Here is a 17718-nt window from a genome sequence, read left to right as displayed (position 1 = left end):
GGACAGTGGCTCTTGTGTGACATGGCAGGAGCCTTTCATGGGTGGGTGAGGGCGGACCTGGATTGCAGAAGTGCTGATGGAAATTGCCACTTCACAGTTTAGGATAAAAATGAGGCAATCCATGTTCATGGTGAGTAAAAGTGAGTAATAGTTTTAATATATTAAGGCTGTGGAAGAGGCAAGGACGTAGGTTTGCTCTGATATTGTCATGCAGAATGGGAAGAAGTGGTGCCATGGTTTAACTCTTCACTGGCCTCTGAGGAATGTGCAGGTCCCTCTGCTTGTTCAATCTTACCAGGGTGGCATGTAGTGCTGCAGTGGATTGGCACAAGGAAAGCCACCAAATAGAGCTGTGATGAAGCCATCCATGGACTACATATCAAAGACTGATCGTTCTCTGGTATTTATAATGCAGAGCATCTGTCTTACATGCCAACTTCCAAAATATTTCTATGTCTGCTGATAATGTGATGGTAACTGTGGAATGCAGCTTTACCAATTTTGATGCTGTATAACAAAAACATGATCTCAGGGGTTTATGAGTATGATAATACATTAACATAAAAGTACAACTGTTTCCTGAAAAAATAGGCATTCCTCCCACCACAACAGAAGAGAGAGAAAAGATATTGCCAGTGGAGGTTTGCATATTGTACTGCAAGTGTATTTTGACACTAGAAACTGAAGAAATGGGAAATTAGATATGTCTGGGGAGTAATTGCTAATCTAAGTGTCAGGTTTGATACGGGCAGACTCTGTGGAACCAGTAGCTCAAATCTCCGGAGGGCTGGCAGAGCCCTTGACCTTCGCAGCAGCAATGAACTGTTGTTATTGCTGAGGGCTGGTCCTGGAGAGAGGGATGGACAGATCCCAGGCGTGGCATTGGTGCCTGTTTTGCATAGATAGAGCATGTCTCAGAGCATTCATGCATTGGAGAGGTTTCCCCTGGTTTTCTTGGCTGTTTGAATCATGCTGCCTGTTGGCTTTACTCCTCTCTGGAGATGGACACATTTCACTCTCGGGTTCTGTGGGTTGTAGTATAGGAGTCTCTGGACAAAAAGCATGCAGTGTCAGTGCTGGAATCATAGAGCTTTTTTTAAAAAATCAAGCTTTCTGGTTGCTCAGGCTGTAGAAATAGTTTGTCATGGAGCTCATTAAAATAAAAGTAAATATTTTGGAGTACCTGATTCATGTCATTGGTGATGTCATAGAACAGTGACAAGTTTTTGCTTCGCAGACATCAGAGATCAGCTGTAGGCTTTTGAGCACGAGATACATGTCCATCAAAGCTGGCCAGCAATCCTACTGACAGAGTAGAGGGTGCTTAGCAAGTTCATTTCAGAGCCATCTTATTGGTGGTACCCACAGAGAGGGAATTGGGAGATAGAAGAGAAAACAACAGGGAGATGTCACTACTGCAGATTTTTGAGACAACTGAGCCAAATTCTTCTCAGAGGGGAGCAGAGGCTCTCACCTGGGAGAGGAATTCCTGCCAGGAACTTCCAGGGGAAAATACCTGTGTCCCAGGCAGCTGTCATCAGGGGCAGACAGAGACACAGTGGGACAGGCAGTGGAGAGTATGGCAATGGTCCTGCTTCAGCGCTGGGAGGAGGGGTCTGCCCTCCTCTGGTGTGCCTGATGGACCTGCTTGGGAGTGGAGATGGGTTTCAGCTGCCCTAGGTTTGGGAATGAAGTGAAAATAAGGCTGAACCCACATAAGAAGTGAGAAGTCTCTGGAGAAGTCTTCTGCTGTTTAATTCTCTGAAAGCAGAGTGGCAATTGCACACCCGGCAGTTGCTGTGAAATTGCTGCTACAGATAAGCAAAACTGGGATAGACATTTTTACTTGGAGTTTAGGGTGCCTGAAATGCAGATATCTATTCTTTTTCACCCAATTCGTGTTTGTAAGCGGTTCAGTTAAGGATCCAAATGGATCTTGAGCTTTGGAAATCCTCATTCACACACTTCCATTAGGTATTTGATCTGGAGCAGGTATTGTTTTTCCTTATCAGATTTTTGGTTCAATGTGAATTAGGAATAAGTACACTGGTGGGCTATGAAGATGAAGCAAAGTAAATTGAGATATCTGTATGCACATTACCACTTCAAATACTGCTGGCACTCAGAAAAAAAAATAAAAAAAAGACCTCCTAGCACTTGAAGTAACAAATTACTCATCTCACGCTTTGCTGTGGCAGATCATGGTTTCCTTTAAAGTAACATTCTTTTTTCCTATGCTTAGATAATTTAGAGACGCCTCTGAAAAGAGGTGCTGCATGGAGTGCAGCACAGGTGAGGTAGATTGGAGAAAAGGATTACAGTTTGCATGTGGAGGCAGTGAATGTAGGCTGCAGATAAACGACATGGGTTTAGAGCGATCATTGCTGCTGCAGCTTGATTATTTTTCTCAGGGACAGGCACTGGCTCTCTCCTTCCTTTGAAGAACTACAGTACTCATGTCTGCACCATATTTTGTATCACATTTGTGCTGTCTTCTGTTCCTCCACTACCTATCCACCTTCCTGTCTCACCCAGAAGCAGGATGCTGCGATCGTGGAACTTCTGAGTCTTCAACATGCACAAGAGCACCCTGTGGCCTGTCCAAATACTCATATCATGCACTTCATGCATGTAAAACATCTGCTCCAGAGCTTTAAAAACGAAGGTTGAGAGAAGCTGATGAGGCTTTGGGAGCAGTCAGAGCTAGGAATAATGTAGAGTTGTTCCTTAGGTTAACAGGTTAGTGTAGGAGCTTCTTTAGGTTAATAAGCAAATGTTTGAAGGTGTTTCCTTACTTAAAGGTGTGCTGAGAGCCAGTTGGGATTGCTTGCTTGGCCTGGGCAGTAGAGGAGGGCATGGCAGGGCTGGATGTGTGTGCTGGGAAACCAAGCCTTGGGTCTTGTGTTTCAGCTAGATGTCCAGCCATATTTCTCCAGGACTGTATCTGTTTTATGAACAAGCAAGGCAGGTAAGAAAGAATATACAATTTGGAAGCAATAAGGTGGGCTTTGCAGCACCCTTGCCCTTAATGACTTTTATTGTCACAAACCTGGTTAATAGATACTTATAGTCTGTGAACTTTTTCTTGAAATATCAATGTATGTGTAGCTTTGTTCTTTTGGGGGAGAATAAATTATCTGCTGTTATTTGGCACTGGTGGATATGTTCCTTTCTTTGATACAGAGCAAATTTGCTTTAGAGTCAGTTTCTTGAACTTGTAGAAAAATTGTATAGCACTGAAACACTGGGAATTAATCTAAATAGCCAGTGTGAGGTGAAAATGCTCCCTATGCTTTAATTGGAATGGCCTGGTGAAAGCCAGTTCCCAGGCTGCCTCCCTCACTAACTGCCCACCTTGTGGCAGATTGACATAATTCCCCCATCCCTGGGGAACCATAATAGAGCACTCCCTGAAGTGCTCAGAATCCCAAAGGGAAATAAGGATCTCTTTTTTTTTTTTCCCTCTCTCTCTCGCCTTTTTTTTTTTTTTTCACTTTTTTAATGGGGTTTCTGGGGTGCTTATGTTCATCCAGAGGATTGTGGCTATTAAATAGAGGGGGTTTTAAAGGTTTTTCTAATTGCCACACTTCCTCTCGCTCCCCCCTGTTAAGTGGCTTTGGACAGTTGCAGAACTTTGATTTCAAATTTGTCTAATCTCTTGAAATATCTAGGTAGGGAAAACTATTGTAACTGAAAATGGCTCTGATTTTTTTCTTCCTTTCTTCCATTTTAATAGATATGTTTAGTCTACTTTAAAAGCTTTCTGGAGAACCTTTTCTAAATGGCTAATTTAAGCTTGTCAGGTTTTAATTATAATCTCTCTATACACAAGTTAAGATGCTTAATGCTTAAAAGTGAAAAGTTCTGAATACAAAGCAAACCTGTGTCAAGTTGCAGAGCACTCTTACCCGTCTTAATTGCTTCTGGTCTGAACTTTAACCTTAACTCTCCCATCTGTCTTACAAATTCTCTTCTCTCATCACAACCACTTTCTTTTCTGTGGAGTGCTGAGGATCTGTCTTAATTCGGCAGGAGTTTCAGTCTGGAAAAAAACTGCCATCAGGCTGTGGATGTTCAGCTCTTCCCTTATCCCAGCCTGTTCCTGGAGTGCAGCCCTGCTCTCCTGGACATCCCAGAGCATTCCCATACCCCTGCTGGAATGGGACTGCCTGTGGGAGATGGGGTACCTCAGCAACGGGAGAAGTGCCCTGATTCCAAATATCCTGACAGCTTCTGGTCTCAGTTAAAATCAGTCCCAACAGAATCAGTATGGCTTTTTTTGTTGTTGTTGTTTTGGTGGTTGTTTTTGTTAGCAGTTTTATGGATGTGTGGTTAGGCAGTTTATTCCTTTCTAGGACTGTTGTCTGCCTCGTTTTCTAGCTGTGACCCAGCCTTTGTGGCAAAGGTTAGTTGCATCTTTTTCTTAGATAAGAATGAGTTTCATTCAAGCTTAGAAAATTAGCCTTGGAAATACTCAGTCAGTGCAGATTCCTTCTGGAGAGTGCATTTAAAAGTTTAAATCCAAAATTGATTTGGAAGTGCTCTAATCTAAAATAACCCTGATGTTAGCATTGTTGTCTGCAACTCCTGCTAGCCCTGGCGTTCCGGTTCAGCGCGTTGGCACACGGTTCCCTGATGCTGTGAAATTGAGACTCATCTGGAGATACAGCCTTTTCTAAAAGGGATTGCAGGGCACTTAAGACTCCTTATTTCATTAGTTCAGTGAAGGAGTTCTTTTCAGCAGTCAGGAGTCTCATGATGAGGTGGGCAAAAACTGAGCAAATCACGCGGCGGACACTCGCGCGGAAATGGAGCGCAGGAAAAGCTGCTCAGTAAGTTTTTTGGCCCGGAAATGTGGCATTTTTTGGAGCTGAAGTGGTTTAGAATTTCATTTTAGTCTGAGGTTTCAGGCAAAGCATTAGTAGCTACATATCTGGGCCAGACTTCAGGAGGTACATTTCAGGAGGCTTTCAGTTGTGCACGTTGGATTGGGTCATATGATTATTATGTTTTTTTCATTGTTTCTGGCCAAGTGTAACCATCGCCATCTTCACGTATGTTGGTGAGAATTAAATGGAGCATGAAGATCTGAATTGAAGAGCAGGCTTCCACTTTAAGGGGATGGGTTGCTGCATGAAGCAGTGGTAATGATCCAGAGGAGCAGGATGCATTGAGGAAAAGAGTGAAGTGTGAGCACCATCCAAAGTGCAGGCAGCAGGTCATAAATTCTTTTAGTGGTGGTGGTCTGAAATTCAAGGAATAGGATTAGAGAGCTACAGTAGGTTAATGAAAATGGCTCCCTCAGGATCAGCTTGAATTCAACTCAGTGGTCAGTCGTAAGAGGAGGAATGTCTTGTGCAATTCCAGCTTCTCATCCATATTCTGAATACTGTGATGCTCCTGAATGCTTAATAGAGTAGAATATGCTCTGTTATGATATACTGCATGTGACTTCTAGGATGCTTTAATGCAAACTAAATGTCATGCTAACTTGCCCCAAACCCATAGTGCTCAGTTTATTCTGGAATATATGAATTGCACCAGGGTTTTCAAAGCCTTGCTTGGACATGGAAAAAAAAAAAAAAAAGGGGAACAAGAGAAAAAAGTCTTGCAATTCTACTTGTGTCTTTGCTGTTGTCCAGGCTAATAATGCTCAAATCCTGCCTCTATACGTCACCTCAAAGGAACTCATTATAGAATGAGTATACAACAGCCAAGAAACCACTTTTCATTCTTATCAGCATATTTTCTTGTAAAGAAGGGTAGCATTAATGGCCAGCTGTGGCTTGTGAGCCCTGACTTAATCAGAAGTGAATAATAAAAATTAATTTGAGGCATATAGTTACTAGCCAACTGCAGCTATAACAAATGTTTAATGATCAGCCTTGCACTGGGGGCTGCATACCTTTTCCTGGGAATGAAAGGGGAAATGTCCAGGGGTGGGACTTTCTCCGTCCTAATTGCAGTAGCCAAATGAGGTAGAGTAAAATCTGATTGTGGAAGCAAACTGTGGCTCACTAAGGCTTAAGTTAGACTTCAGTAAACAGAAGAACAGAGGTAATTAAGTATTTAGCCTCTGCTTTCTCTGCCTTCTCTATCTTCATGGCATTAAGAGAACAATTTTGGTTGATATTCTTTGCAAGGTACAGCAAATTCTTTCTGACAATCACCCTGCCCTTTATCTAGTCGTGAAATATTAAACTGCTTTGCTAGAGTCATCATGAAGGGCATTGTGCTCTCTGGGGTCTGCACTGGGAGAGGAAGGATTGGTTGTTGGTGGGCTACACTTTGTGTAAACATCTTGGGTCTTTGTCAAACTGCAAGGCCAGGTTATCCAGGGACCTCCTGTAGATGAGTGACTGTACCATACAGGTCATGGGCTTTTGTCTGGTCCTTCTCAGACAGCAGCTATACCTGAGCAAAATGCACTCTGCTCCTCTCTCTGGCTTCTGCTGCAAAGGACAAGGCAGTTCTGGGTCTCCTTTTCACTCAAACTCTCCAGCCACCGCTGGGTGTGACAAGGAGTTTGGAAAGAAGCAAGGCAAATCCTTTGGGAGATGGTAGTTGGACTTTCAAGGTAGTTTCAAGCTCCTGGAATCTGACTGAGTATTTTATGTTGAGTGCAGCTGTGGATAAAATCCAGTAAATCTGCACTAGATGTGAACCATTTTTGACACCTCTTCTGAGACTTGTGTCTTGTACACCTGAAGCTTATCAAAGGAAATCCACAAATTCCACAGCCTTTCGGAAGGTTGTGTGGCATCACTCAAAACTTCAGGGCTTGCAGAAGGTTAGGGTATTATTTGTGTCTAAAATACAAACTCCGCTTCCTAAATCAGTATTTATTTATTGGTTAACCTGAACAGTGCTCACCTATGCTCACCAGTGCTCACAGATTGAGACTGAGAGTCTCCACACACAGGCACTTGAAACTGTGACCACCTCAGCCTCTCTCATACAACAGAAAAAGCACACCACTTAGATATAACTGGGGGGGGAGAAGAGATGGGATGCTCTCTTAACCTTGGTTTTCCTTTGCTACTTTCATGAGACAAAATTCCAGTCTGCTTTATTTTTGAAGTCAGCAAACTGATTATATATTGTAAAAGATCAGTGTTTTCATGGGTGAGTAGTAATTACTGAGTAATGGCTTAAAACATTTCCTGAAGGAACATAAAGCTGTTTTTAAAAGTCAAGAGTACATTAAAAGGATTACCATGTAGATTTGATTTTTAGATAACACTAAAATGGATCCCAAATGGACTTATGAAAAGGGATGCTATCTCTTTAATGGAAAGTGCATGGTCTGACAGCTCAGCATGCAAATGGTCCTGCAAAGGACTGGCTGTTGTGTTTTTTCCTTTCAACAAGAAGACAAGGAAATAGCTTGCCCTTCTCCTTTCAACTTTTAATAGCAGATGTGTGTCTCTGGTTTTGCTAGGAAAGGGAGAAGAGGATAGGTTTGGTGGATAACTGCATCTTTCTAAATCACTGGGGAAGTATATTTCACGACTCCTGGAAGGTCAGTCAGCAGCAATTGTATCTCTTACACAGTTTGCATTAAGTAGATAGATTCCTTCTGCATTCCCCATAGGCAAATCTTTCCTTGCCTCTTACATGCAAATAAATTTTAGTCCTAGTATATTTATTGCAGTAATCTTGTGCAGGGCATGAACATCAGTGCTTGCCTTGGCAGTAAGTTTGGACAGGGCAGGAGGGGCTGTTATATTCGTACTACAGTAACTTGTAATCATGATAGTATTTTCTATTTCAGAGTTGACAACACAACTTTTTGGTGATTGATGGTATAAAATGGGCTTTTGGCCTGAGTAGGATTTCTTCTAGAAACATTTAAAGGAGTATATTCATATTTCATTAAATACAGAGCGCACCAGGATTCCAAATCCTTTTGTGGTATTGCGCAAATTATTGTAGGCTCCAAAAGTCTTGAGAAATTTCTATAAGCCTGTGAAAGCCTTAGATTGGATAGTCATCATTGCCTGCATTAAGGGCTGTGACAGATTGCTTCATCAGTGTACACAGAGCAGAACATCAAATGGCCATTTGGCAGTGGGCACTGAAATTCTATTAAGGTTGCCGAAAGCTTAGGTTGACGTTGTGTATGTCTGCAAAGAGGCAGAAGAAAAGATGATGGTGATTGAGCAATGATATAGTTCTATTCTCCTTAAAATATTCACATACATAGCATGCCAGGTCTGTCAGGGTGGTGTTAATGTTTCACTGCTAAACCTGAGCACTGCTGCCCTGCACGGCTTTGCTCGTGTCTCAAAACCTCGGTACGTTAAACAGGTCATTTCAGCTGGGAGGGGAGCATTGGGGAGCATCACACATCAGCATGAAATAACTGAGGAGCTTTTACTTCTTCAACACTCTTTGGGATATTTAACTTGATAGAAGGTTTTTCCGTTTGATTTTCTTGCTTGTTGAAAAAGGGAAGGGACACAAACCCTGCCTTGTATTTAATTTTGGTACACAGGTTATTCTTACAAGAGCTGAAAAGTAAGGGATGAGTTCTTACCTTTGTGACCATTTGGCTCAGAGACTCTTCTTCCACTCCTTGGCTCTGACACCCAAACCCACTAAATAGACAGCTTTTGAGGTTGGTGTCTTTTCTGTGGTCACCTGCAAATTGATGGAATATATAGGAATATGGGATAAATTTCAGGCCAGTCGTCCCAAATAATAGTTTTTTTCTCATTCTTACACTGCTGGAAGGGTGGTTTGAGGGTAGTCACTCCATTGCCAAACTTTTTTCTACTACAGACACTGAAGGAGGGAGCTGGCCACCTGAAATCAGGACCTTTGCCAGACTGCAGTACGCTAAATTGTGACTAATGGAGAAAACTTGATCAGAATGTTCTCAGATTAGGTTGAAAGTAGGAGAAATCTGCATGTCTTTGTACTGCTTCCAGGGCTTCAAACAGTAAAAATGGATTTTACTGAAACAGTGGATGTGCTAAGAATAAACTTTGGACATGTGCCAATTACGAAAAATTAAAGCTCAAACAAACACATTTTATGAGCACAGGGAAAACATTGCTTCCTGAAATGATTTATAGAAACTGTCTTGCAGCAACAATTATTATGGTTTGTGTTTAGTCCTGCTGCCATGTGTTTCTTTATAGCTACAGGTTGGCCTCTGGTAGGAGAAACTCTGTAATTGAGAGAGGCTAAAAACAGGTACTGGAAGACTCAAAACTTGTGGGGAAAATTAAAGTCTGGATTCTACCCCTAAACTGTGTGTCCTGAATCAGGACCTATGTTGGTGCAGATTCAAATTATGCCAAAGAATTACTTTTTGTTATGTTGGTCTGTCTGAGAAAATGGCTTTAAAACATGTGAGATTGAAGGGGGGTTAAAGCCATTCATGAAGCTTTGGGTCACTTTTAGGCAGCTGAAACTGCCAGGAGACACTAGACTCTAAAACATATTTCTCTACAACTTGTCATGAAATGTATGGACAAAAAAAGTTGCTGTGTCATTGGGCAGAGGACTTAGAATAGTCAAAATAGACGTGGTGATCAAAATATTGCTTCTCCCATTAACTGCCCTCTCTAACTACTTTTTTGCCATGCTTGGGAAATTTGTTCAGTAATGATTCAGAAGAAAGAATGCCCCAAATGAATTGCTAAAGCCACTGTAAAAATCACCAGCTGCATACTGCAGCATGAAACTGGCAATGAAAAAAGATTGTGGTTTCTCATTGAATAACTTTGATGAATGGTCTAAGTCTTACTCATAAGCATTTAGTTGCAAGTACGTGGTGTTCCAAATGTAAGGTTTTAATTGGATATACAGATGACATGATGAGTTTCACCTTGCTGGCTGTAATTTTTCTGATGAAATTCTTGGTGAGGATGCCCGAGACAGCGCACTCTCCATTCAGTGGGAGTGCAAGGTCTGACTTGATTCACAGGGTGAAATATTCATAGAAGGTGAGTAATACAATACTGGGAACACAAAGTGAGTTTCTTTTTAGGGGAATGAAATTCACTGCATCTTTTTGGCAATGACTGTCTGCATTTACTTAAATGGGTGATGCAGGGCTCTAATGCTTTTAAATGATATCAGATCCTCTGATAAAAGACATAAGACTGCAGCCTATTTATTGTGATGAGACAGGAGTTAATAAGATTACTCCTACTCTTCAGTTACTTTTTCATCTTTCGCAGCCAAATGCTGGGGGTTTTGTTAGCAGGCAAAAGGAGGTCAGTTCATTTAAAGGGTGTTGATGCTAGAAATAAACATTTTTTTCCCTCAAGTGGAACTCTGAAACTTAGGCTCAGTTGCCTGACTGCCAAACCCCTGGTCTTTAAACCAGAATTACTTTTAGCACTGGAATGCTGCATCCTTATAATAACCACTTATATAATTTTTTTAAAATCTTAAAAATATTACAAATAATTAAAAAAAAAAAAGAATAAGGGTAATGTAAACCTGCAATAACTGTGGTGTTTGGCAGAAGAAGGTACAGAAATGTGGTAGTAGTGTCTAAAGGTACTGCTCAAGGAAGAATTTGTTCTGGAGAATAAAAACAATTCCAGTGCTATGTTGTGCAAGGTTCAGTACAACAGGGAGTGATTGTCACAAACCTTTTGCAGAGTAGAAGTATTGTGTGTGTATAGTTATTTGCTTTGGTGTTGAACAAGCTTTTACGCTTAAAGTAGGTACTCTGAGGAAAGGTGTTGGGGCTTTAAAAAAAGAAAAACAGAACAGCAACAAGGAAAAAACCCAAACAAATACAAACAAACAAACAAAAGTCCCAGCAACAACAAAAAAGCCAACACCGAAAAACTTGTCGAGGGAAAGAGTTAAAGCCATCTGCCTGAAAGCATTGTGTAAAACATACACACAATGTTGGGGAAATAAGCCAATTATGTGTGCTTCACAGGAGGTGGGGGACTGACCTTTGTGTATAATTAGTTCTTTTATTTAAAGCAAAGATTTTGAATAGAATAACTAATTAGCTGTCATAAATGGCAAATTGAAGATTTTGGCCGGGTTCCTTGGGGAGAGTGGGAGGAGGTCCCTCCTCCCAGCCCGTACTGTACGCTCCGGCTCTCCTCATTAGGGTTGTTTTTAGTTCTCCACAGAGGTAATGAGGAGTGCAGCCACACACTTCTCCGAGCCCCCTCTAATAAGCCATGAAATGCAGGTGGAAAAGAGCTGCCTCCAGCTCCTGCTGCCTTCTCCCCACACATGTGGGTGTAGCTGAGGGGGGCAACTTGGAGTGGAGGGGGTCTGAAAAGTCCTGGTGATATCACCTGTGTTTTATGCTCTGGACTCGACTGAATAAAATACAGGCAAGCTGCAAAGCCTTGAGGCATATATCATTAGCTAGCAGTCCCCCATTACTCTTTCAGACCAATTAACCTTTAGAGTTGCATTAGAGAAATTAGGTGGTGAACTTCCCTGCTTTCAGAGGGGACCTCTAGCTCTGCTGCAGACCAGAGCACTGTGGAGCCGTGCGCCGTAGGACCAGTGCAGATAACTGTTATTTAAAAGGTCTGCCATTTATGAAAAGTTCCCAGGCTCTCTTGGAAAGGAGGCTTTATGAACAGTGCCCTTAGAGGAACTGCAGCTGATTGCCATGTGAATAGAAATATCAGTAAAATGGCTTAGAAAAATTTAGAGGTGTACTTAGTGGACACTTGTGTTATAAGGCCAGCTGAATCATTTTACAGAAAGACTCCGACTGAGCAGATACAGGCTGATTAAAGCTTGTTTGTCCGGCTGTGAATAGTGGTAAAGTTTGGATTACTCACTACAATAACAGCCTCTTTAGACACAGACATAAATTTCAGTAAGTCCAGAGGTGGTGTCTATAATTTTTTAATGTGCATTGGAGCTCTGAGCACTCAGAGTGGGTTTAGTTTTGTATTTACCAGCAGCAAGTCTATTAAGCTGTAAAGGGCAAAGAAGGGAGTGTAGGTAGCCAGAAATAGAAAGGATTCATCTACTGTTTCTAAGAAAAGAGAGCACTGGATGTCTAGCAGCAGGAGAGGAGAGAGCAACTTGATGGTACTTTCAGAATCTGGCAATAATCAGTGTTCTCTTGTGATCACATATTTAAATATGTGAGCATCCAGCTGTTAATTTTTCTAGTTCTGCAACACTCCTTCTCATTTTCTTATCCTCCTCCACAGAGCATGTGTGGAATTTGTCAAAGGTGACCCCTTTGTTTCTTGACAGCCCCAGTTAGACACCGCATGTCCCTTATCAAATTGAACTGGATATCTTGGCATTTCTAGGCAAGTACTGGGAGGAAATGGACATAGAGAAATGAAGCAACATCCCAGTCTTGCAGTGGGGAAATTACTGAAAAGAAAGAGCAATTCTCCAGGTGGTTTGTGCCTGCAGAGCCCAGGCTGCTTCAGGTCTGCTGGAAGGGGGAGGCAGGAGGAGGAAAGCAGGGTTTGGTGTTGATTGTGTCCTCTCTGTGCAAGCCTCTTACTGTGAAAAGGGTTAAGCTTCTGAGATGCTTCTCTCTTGTTGCTTGGAAATGACATTGCAAGCGTTCGAGGAACCCTTGCTGATCAAGTTTGGCAGTTTTTGAAATTTTGTTTCACGCCTTGCCTGCTGTGTCAACTCACCAGCTAATTGCAGCTGCAACTTTCTGTAGTGGCTTGTGTGCTCCGTGCAGACCGGTTGGTTGGGATGTCGGAGGGAAACCTCACAGCCCAAAATGTAATTTCAAAACACTGAACCTGACCAGCAGAGGCTGACCTTGCTCGTTATTATCTGAGTGGGAATAGCAGCTTTGAACATCATATGATCTCTGAAATGGTACCTTTTTTCATTAGAAAGCCCCCTGCTGAACGCTGACCAAATACATAGCTTTTTTCCTTGCTTAAGGTACTGCTTAAAAATATATCTATATCTGTTCCTTTGCTAGTTATTAGAAGCAAATCAAAGTGTTACATTCCCCTTACTTGCAGAAGGCTCTCATAAGACAGTGGTGCTCCTGCAATAGCGAGGAGCTCAGATGGCTTTGGAGAGCGAGAGCTGCCAGGGCCACAGATGGAACAAGAACTGCCCCTGCAGTCAGCCCTCAGCCATCCAGGCCTGCTTGCCACAGGAGACCCTCCTTACCTGCCCTAAATGATCAAACCAGCCTCTCCTAATGGTCCAGCCAGGGTAGCATCCCTGCACAGCTGCCCTTGTGCTTGATGCTGCTGCTGCTGCTGCATTGGCACCCTCTCTCTGGGTGAGGGCAGCTGTACCTCTGAAAGGGCACTGCTTTCAAAAGTGAGGCTTTGGGAAGTCCCATCTGGCTGAGGATCTTGTGTTTCTGAAGTACAGAGCTGATCTCAAGCCCCATCCATGCAGCAGCTCTCTTGAGTTTAAGGTGTGCTGGTTAAGTGGAATCTGTGTCTTTCCAGGTGCAGGATCCTTGTGTTACCTACACAAACCTTGCAAAAAGATTGTATGGTGACCCTTCTTGTGAGAAATCCTCCTCTCCCTCTAAGGGTACACATTTAGAGAGCCTGTTTAGGGGGTGAATAATGACTTGCTGGTGTCTGGGGCTCCTATCTAAAAACATAATTCTCACATCTAGGTCCTGGTTTTCATAGGTGCGAACTATTTTCTTTCATCACTGGTACTGATCTTACACAGCTTGCAAATGCAAATTCACATGCTCACCCTTCTCTGCCTCACAACAAGGCAGACTTTTCTCACAATGTGCAGTTTTCCTGGAGTGGAGTCAGGAAGAGCATGGAAATTACTTCAAAATGGAAGCTTCTTTTTGCTATTGAGAAGTATTTTGGATTAAAAAAACCCAAACAACCAAACAAAGGTGTGCCTAGAACCACAGGGCCATTTCCCTCATTCTCATAAGAAACTCTCACCGGTCACATGGGACTTGTGCAGTCTGATCTGCAGCATAATCCACTTCTGATGCTTCCCTGTCTTGTCCCTCTTTTCAAATGTGTGTGTATTTCTCTGTGGCTTTGTAGAATTTCTCTCAGGAGCATTACAGGTTGCATATGTGGCCAGTCTAATACAGATACAGATTTTCACTTAATTATTGCAGATTTGTCACTGGTGTCCAAAGTTTGCATGTAGAGACTTGGGTTTTGAGTGTGCTGCGGCAGAGGGCAGGAGTTCTTTAAGGGTTTTTGAATGTTACTTGGCCTGTCTCTGTGCTGCTGAGACCACTTTGATTACAGATGGATCAATACCTCGCTGTTTGTGTGGAGGTGTCTTAAGTGCTATTGTCATCTGCTCGGGCTCTGACAGAGCAATTATTACTGTGGGAGTGGTGGGTTTACATGTGCTGACCATTAGCCACTCTCAGGTCACCCTGGCTTTTAAGGAGAGCAGCAAATGTCACTTACTGCACTGGCACTGGCTGGGTCCTCTCTGCTTAAGGGACTGTTAATAATTCTATTATCAGGCTGCTGCTTTCTGGGACATCCAGCGCTTCCTGCAGAAAGGGTGGATTAACTTTGTGTAAGAGTATATAACCAGTGACACCTGCTGCTGTGCCACAGTGTCCCTTCTCATCATCTCTGCATTGGTTAAGCCCACAGTGTGCTTGTTACAGGCCCAGCATTGTCATTTTTAGTGACTGACACCAGTAAAAATATAAATCATAACGAATTCTGGTGTCTCAGTGAGTTAATTTCTTCTTTCATCATTTCCTGTCATGTCCTGTCCCTCACCCACAGTACAATCCTTGTTTATTTTTCCACCTTGCTTATTGATTCCATAAAGTCCATTCCTGCCTGGCTCTTAAACTGAGAAGGGTTGATGAGCATCACAGTGCTCACCATGGCAGGCACTGGCTGCTTGGAGAGAAGGAAAAAGCTGGACACAGCACTGAGGGGAAGGTGACCACAGCAAGTCCCCCCAAGCCTCCTCCTGAGCTGAGTGTGCTGTCACCACCTCATACCCAGCTATCTCATGGCTGCTTTGCAGTTCCAGCAGGGGTTTCCAGGAAGGAGGAAACTCCTGGCTTTGTGCTACCTTCTCCAGTGATACAAGAGGAGGAGGAAAGCTCTGCTTTGCTTAAGGAATGGGGCTTCATTAGTGGCAGAGGGGCACTGGTGGGGTTATTTTCAGCAGTTCTCAAGGGCTTTTGAATCAAATTTCTTTTGGAGCGGCCCCTGGCCTGCTCTGGCTTTCAGTCAGGATTCACAAGAGAGGAAAAACAGTGGCATACCACATCTTTTTATACCCACTCCTCTCCCTTCCCCATCAAACTCGGCTCAGATGCTGAATCAGGGGGGTACATACCGTGATGGCCCTTCTGCTCTTTTTAATTGCCTGTGGCAGGTAATTAACAACACAAGGGTGTGGGTAATGAGGGGAAAAAATAAATGTTGAAATTTCAGCCAGTTTATTCTGCTGCAAGATGTTGGTTGGAAAGAGTTTGGTGCGTTGTGTCAGTCCTGCCCTTAGGAAAAAAGGGCTGCGAGCGTTGCACTCCCTGTTAGCCTGCGACAGCAGATGAAGTTGGGATTCCTTTGACTGTCAGCTCCATGAACATGAGCTTCCTTTGACTGTGAGCTCCTTGTAATGGCAGCAGCAGCAGTGTTTGCCCCCAGCCCGTGCTCTGAAGGAAGTGCTGTGTTTGCCTTGCAGGCGTGCCGATGCTCTCCGTACAGCCCAAGGGGAAGCAGAAGGGCTGCGCCGGCTGCAACCGCAAGATCAAGGACCGGTACCTGCTGAAGGCTCTGGATAAGTATTGGCATGAAGACTGCCTAAAGTGTGCCTGCTGCGACTGTCGTCTTGGAGAGGTTGGATCAACTCTTTACACAAAAGCAAATCTCATTCTCTGCCGCAGAGATTACCTGAGGTAAATACAGGGACGTACTGTGGGCTCTTCCCCAAGCCTCTCGGCGTGCTGCCGGCTCTCTGGCTTCCTAAAAATGTAAAAAACATGTGCTTGTGCATGGCCAGCCCTGCCCAGAGGAGACTGGAGTTCCTTGCACTGTCTAGGCAGGGCTTTTTATTTGCACTTAGCCTATTTGGTAGTCTGAGAGGTGAAATCCTCCTTTTAGGTGAAGGTACAAGATGGAGGCCATAAGTTTTTATTATTATTGTTATTATTATGGACCAACAAGAACAAACTCTGCTTGCTGAGTAAGTTAGGAAAAACTCTTAATTCACCTTGCATATCTCTGATGCAATACTCCTGCATATTGACTGAGACCTGACCAAACCTTTACCTTTTCTTTTTCAGTCATAGCTTTTAGACAGACTTCTAGGCTTGAGTAAGGTTGCACCCAAGGGGCCCTTGTCTCTTTCCTAACTAAACAGAGCAAAACTCAAAAATTACGGATTAACTTCGAAAAATGTTTTTGTCTGAGGAAATCAGCAGAGACCATCACTAGCTTGGAGTTAGAACCATTCTGTCAGTGTGTGTCTGCAATACATAACAACACATGGGATTTTTTGCCTGATGTGTATGGGGGTTTTCTGCAAAATACTTTATGCAAACATAAATGAATATTAATAAGACAGCAGGCCTAATGCAAACATTATTATGAGGGTCACACTGCAAAACACTCAGACTTTAGCTTTGTTTTTCCTTTGGAAGAACGTACTTGATCTCCAGCTAATGTGTGTGTTTTCTTTTATTTTTCCTCAAGCACTGATAGCATTTCCCAGGCAAGCTCAACCAGTAGAATCCAAAGCCAAACAAGCCCAACACACTGTTGTAAGATGGGGAGGTAAAATGCCTTCTAACCTTGCAGTGTTCAGGGGCTGCCCAGATTAGTGTCAGTGCTCAGATGCTTCGTGTGTTTCAATGTAAAATGTATTTCTGAAAATCTTCAGTAAATATTTCCCTTGTAAACTTGAACAAACAAGTTTCTCCTTCTAAAGATGAGAGATTAAGTGCTGAGCCAAACAGAAGGACTGAGTCTATCAGCTGCCATGTGGGAGCTGTCACCTTGCCCTTCAGCCCAGCAGTGCACAAGAGCATCCTGCCCACAGGAGGGTTTTGGAGCTGAAACTCTTCAGGGCACACGTGAAATATCTCAGCTGAAATCCTGCCACACAGGCAGCACTTGCAGCTTCACATCTGGTTAGGTAGAGTGTGTCCCCAAATGTAAGTGAGGAAGGAGGAGCTTGGGTAATGGTGAACACATTGAGGTGGAAAAGACAAGATAAGCAGCCTTTGGAAAAATGGAAAGGGTGTGAAAGGAAAGAGTTAACTGTCTTCACTATAATGAAATAATTTTTGTACCTTCCTCAAAACTTAGTATTTACTAATGTCACAAGTCACTTACTCTGGAAGCATCCTTAACCCTGTCTATGCTAAGCTAAAAAAATGAGCTCCAGAAAGTTCAAATTCAACAAAGAGTTTCCACCTCCAAATTAGCATTTTGGTTGTTCTTCGTCAGCTCAGCTATACTCTTTCTGTGTTGTGGACATAATTCTGATGTGTCAGTGAAGATGATTTCAGTTCCTGATCTTCCCTTTTTGAGGAAGCCTTTCATCACAGTATCACAATTGGGTCATGCTAGATACTATCACAGGGACCCCTAAAATCTCTCAGGAGAGCTACTTCCAGGAATAGTTTTCTTTCCAGGAAGAATAGCTGCATTATTTTCAGAAGTATTTGTTAGTACTTTATCTTCTATACATTATCTTTTCTTTATCTTGTTTGCACCCAGCTTGCCAAGTGGTCTAGGTCTCTCCATCTGTCATCCTCCACTTCGTTATTTATCACTTGACTTTGTCATT

The 17718-nt window shown here is 42.9% G+C and overlaps 1 protein-coding gene across 6 annotated transcripts in view; it reads left to right on the top strand.

Annotated features, from left to right (window-relative positions):
* LMO1 (LIM domain only 1) overlaps positions 1-17718 on the top strand; it is a 74621-nt gene that overhangs the window by 43160 nt on the left and 13743 nt on the right. For all 6 annotated transcript variants that reach the window (XM_071427927.1, XM_071427921.1, XM_071427925.1 and 3 more), the window contains one exon: positions 15610-15823. In XM_071427927.1, the coding sequence (XP_071284028.1) occupies positions 15618-15823 (206 nt within the window). In that variant the 5' untranslated portion in view covers positions 15610-15617. The remainder of the gene's footprint in view (positions 1-15609; positions 15824-17718) is intronic.

The sequence above is a fragment of the Agelaius tricolor genome, unplaced genomic scaffold (assembly GCF_023055355.1).
Source record: "Agelaius tricolor isolate 1412-34295 unplaced genomic scaffold, bAgeTri1.0.p SCAF_5, whole genome shotgun sequence".
In the NCBI taxonomy this organism is placed as follows: domain Eukaryota; kingdom Metazoa; phylum Chordata; class Aves; order Passeriformes; family Icteridae; genus Agelaius; species Agelaius tricolor.
Note: the sequence above shows the minus strand (reverse complement) of the source record. Positions and strands in the feature narration are given on the sequence as shown.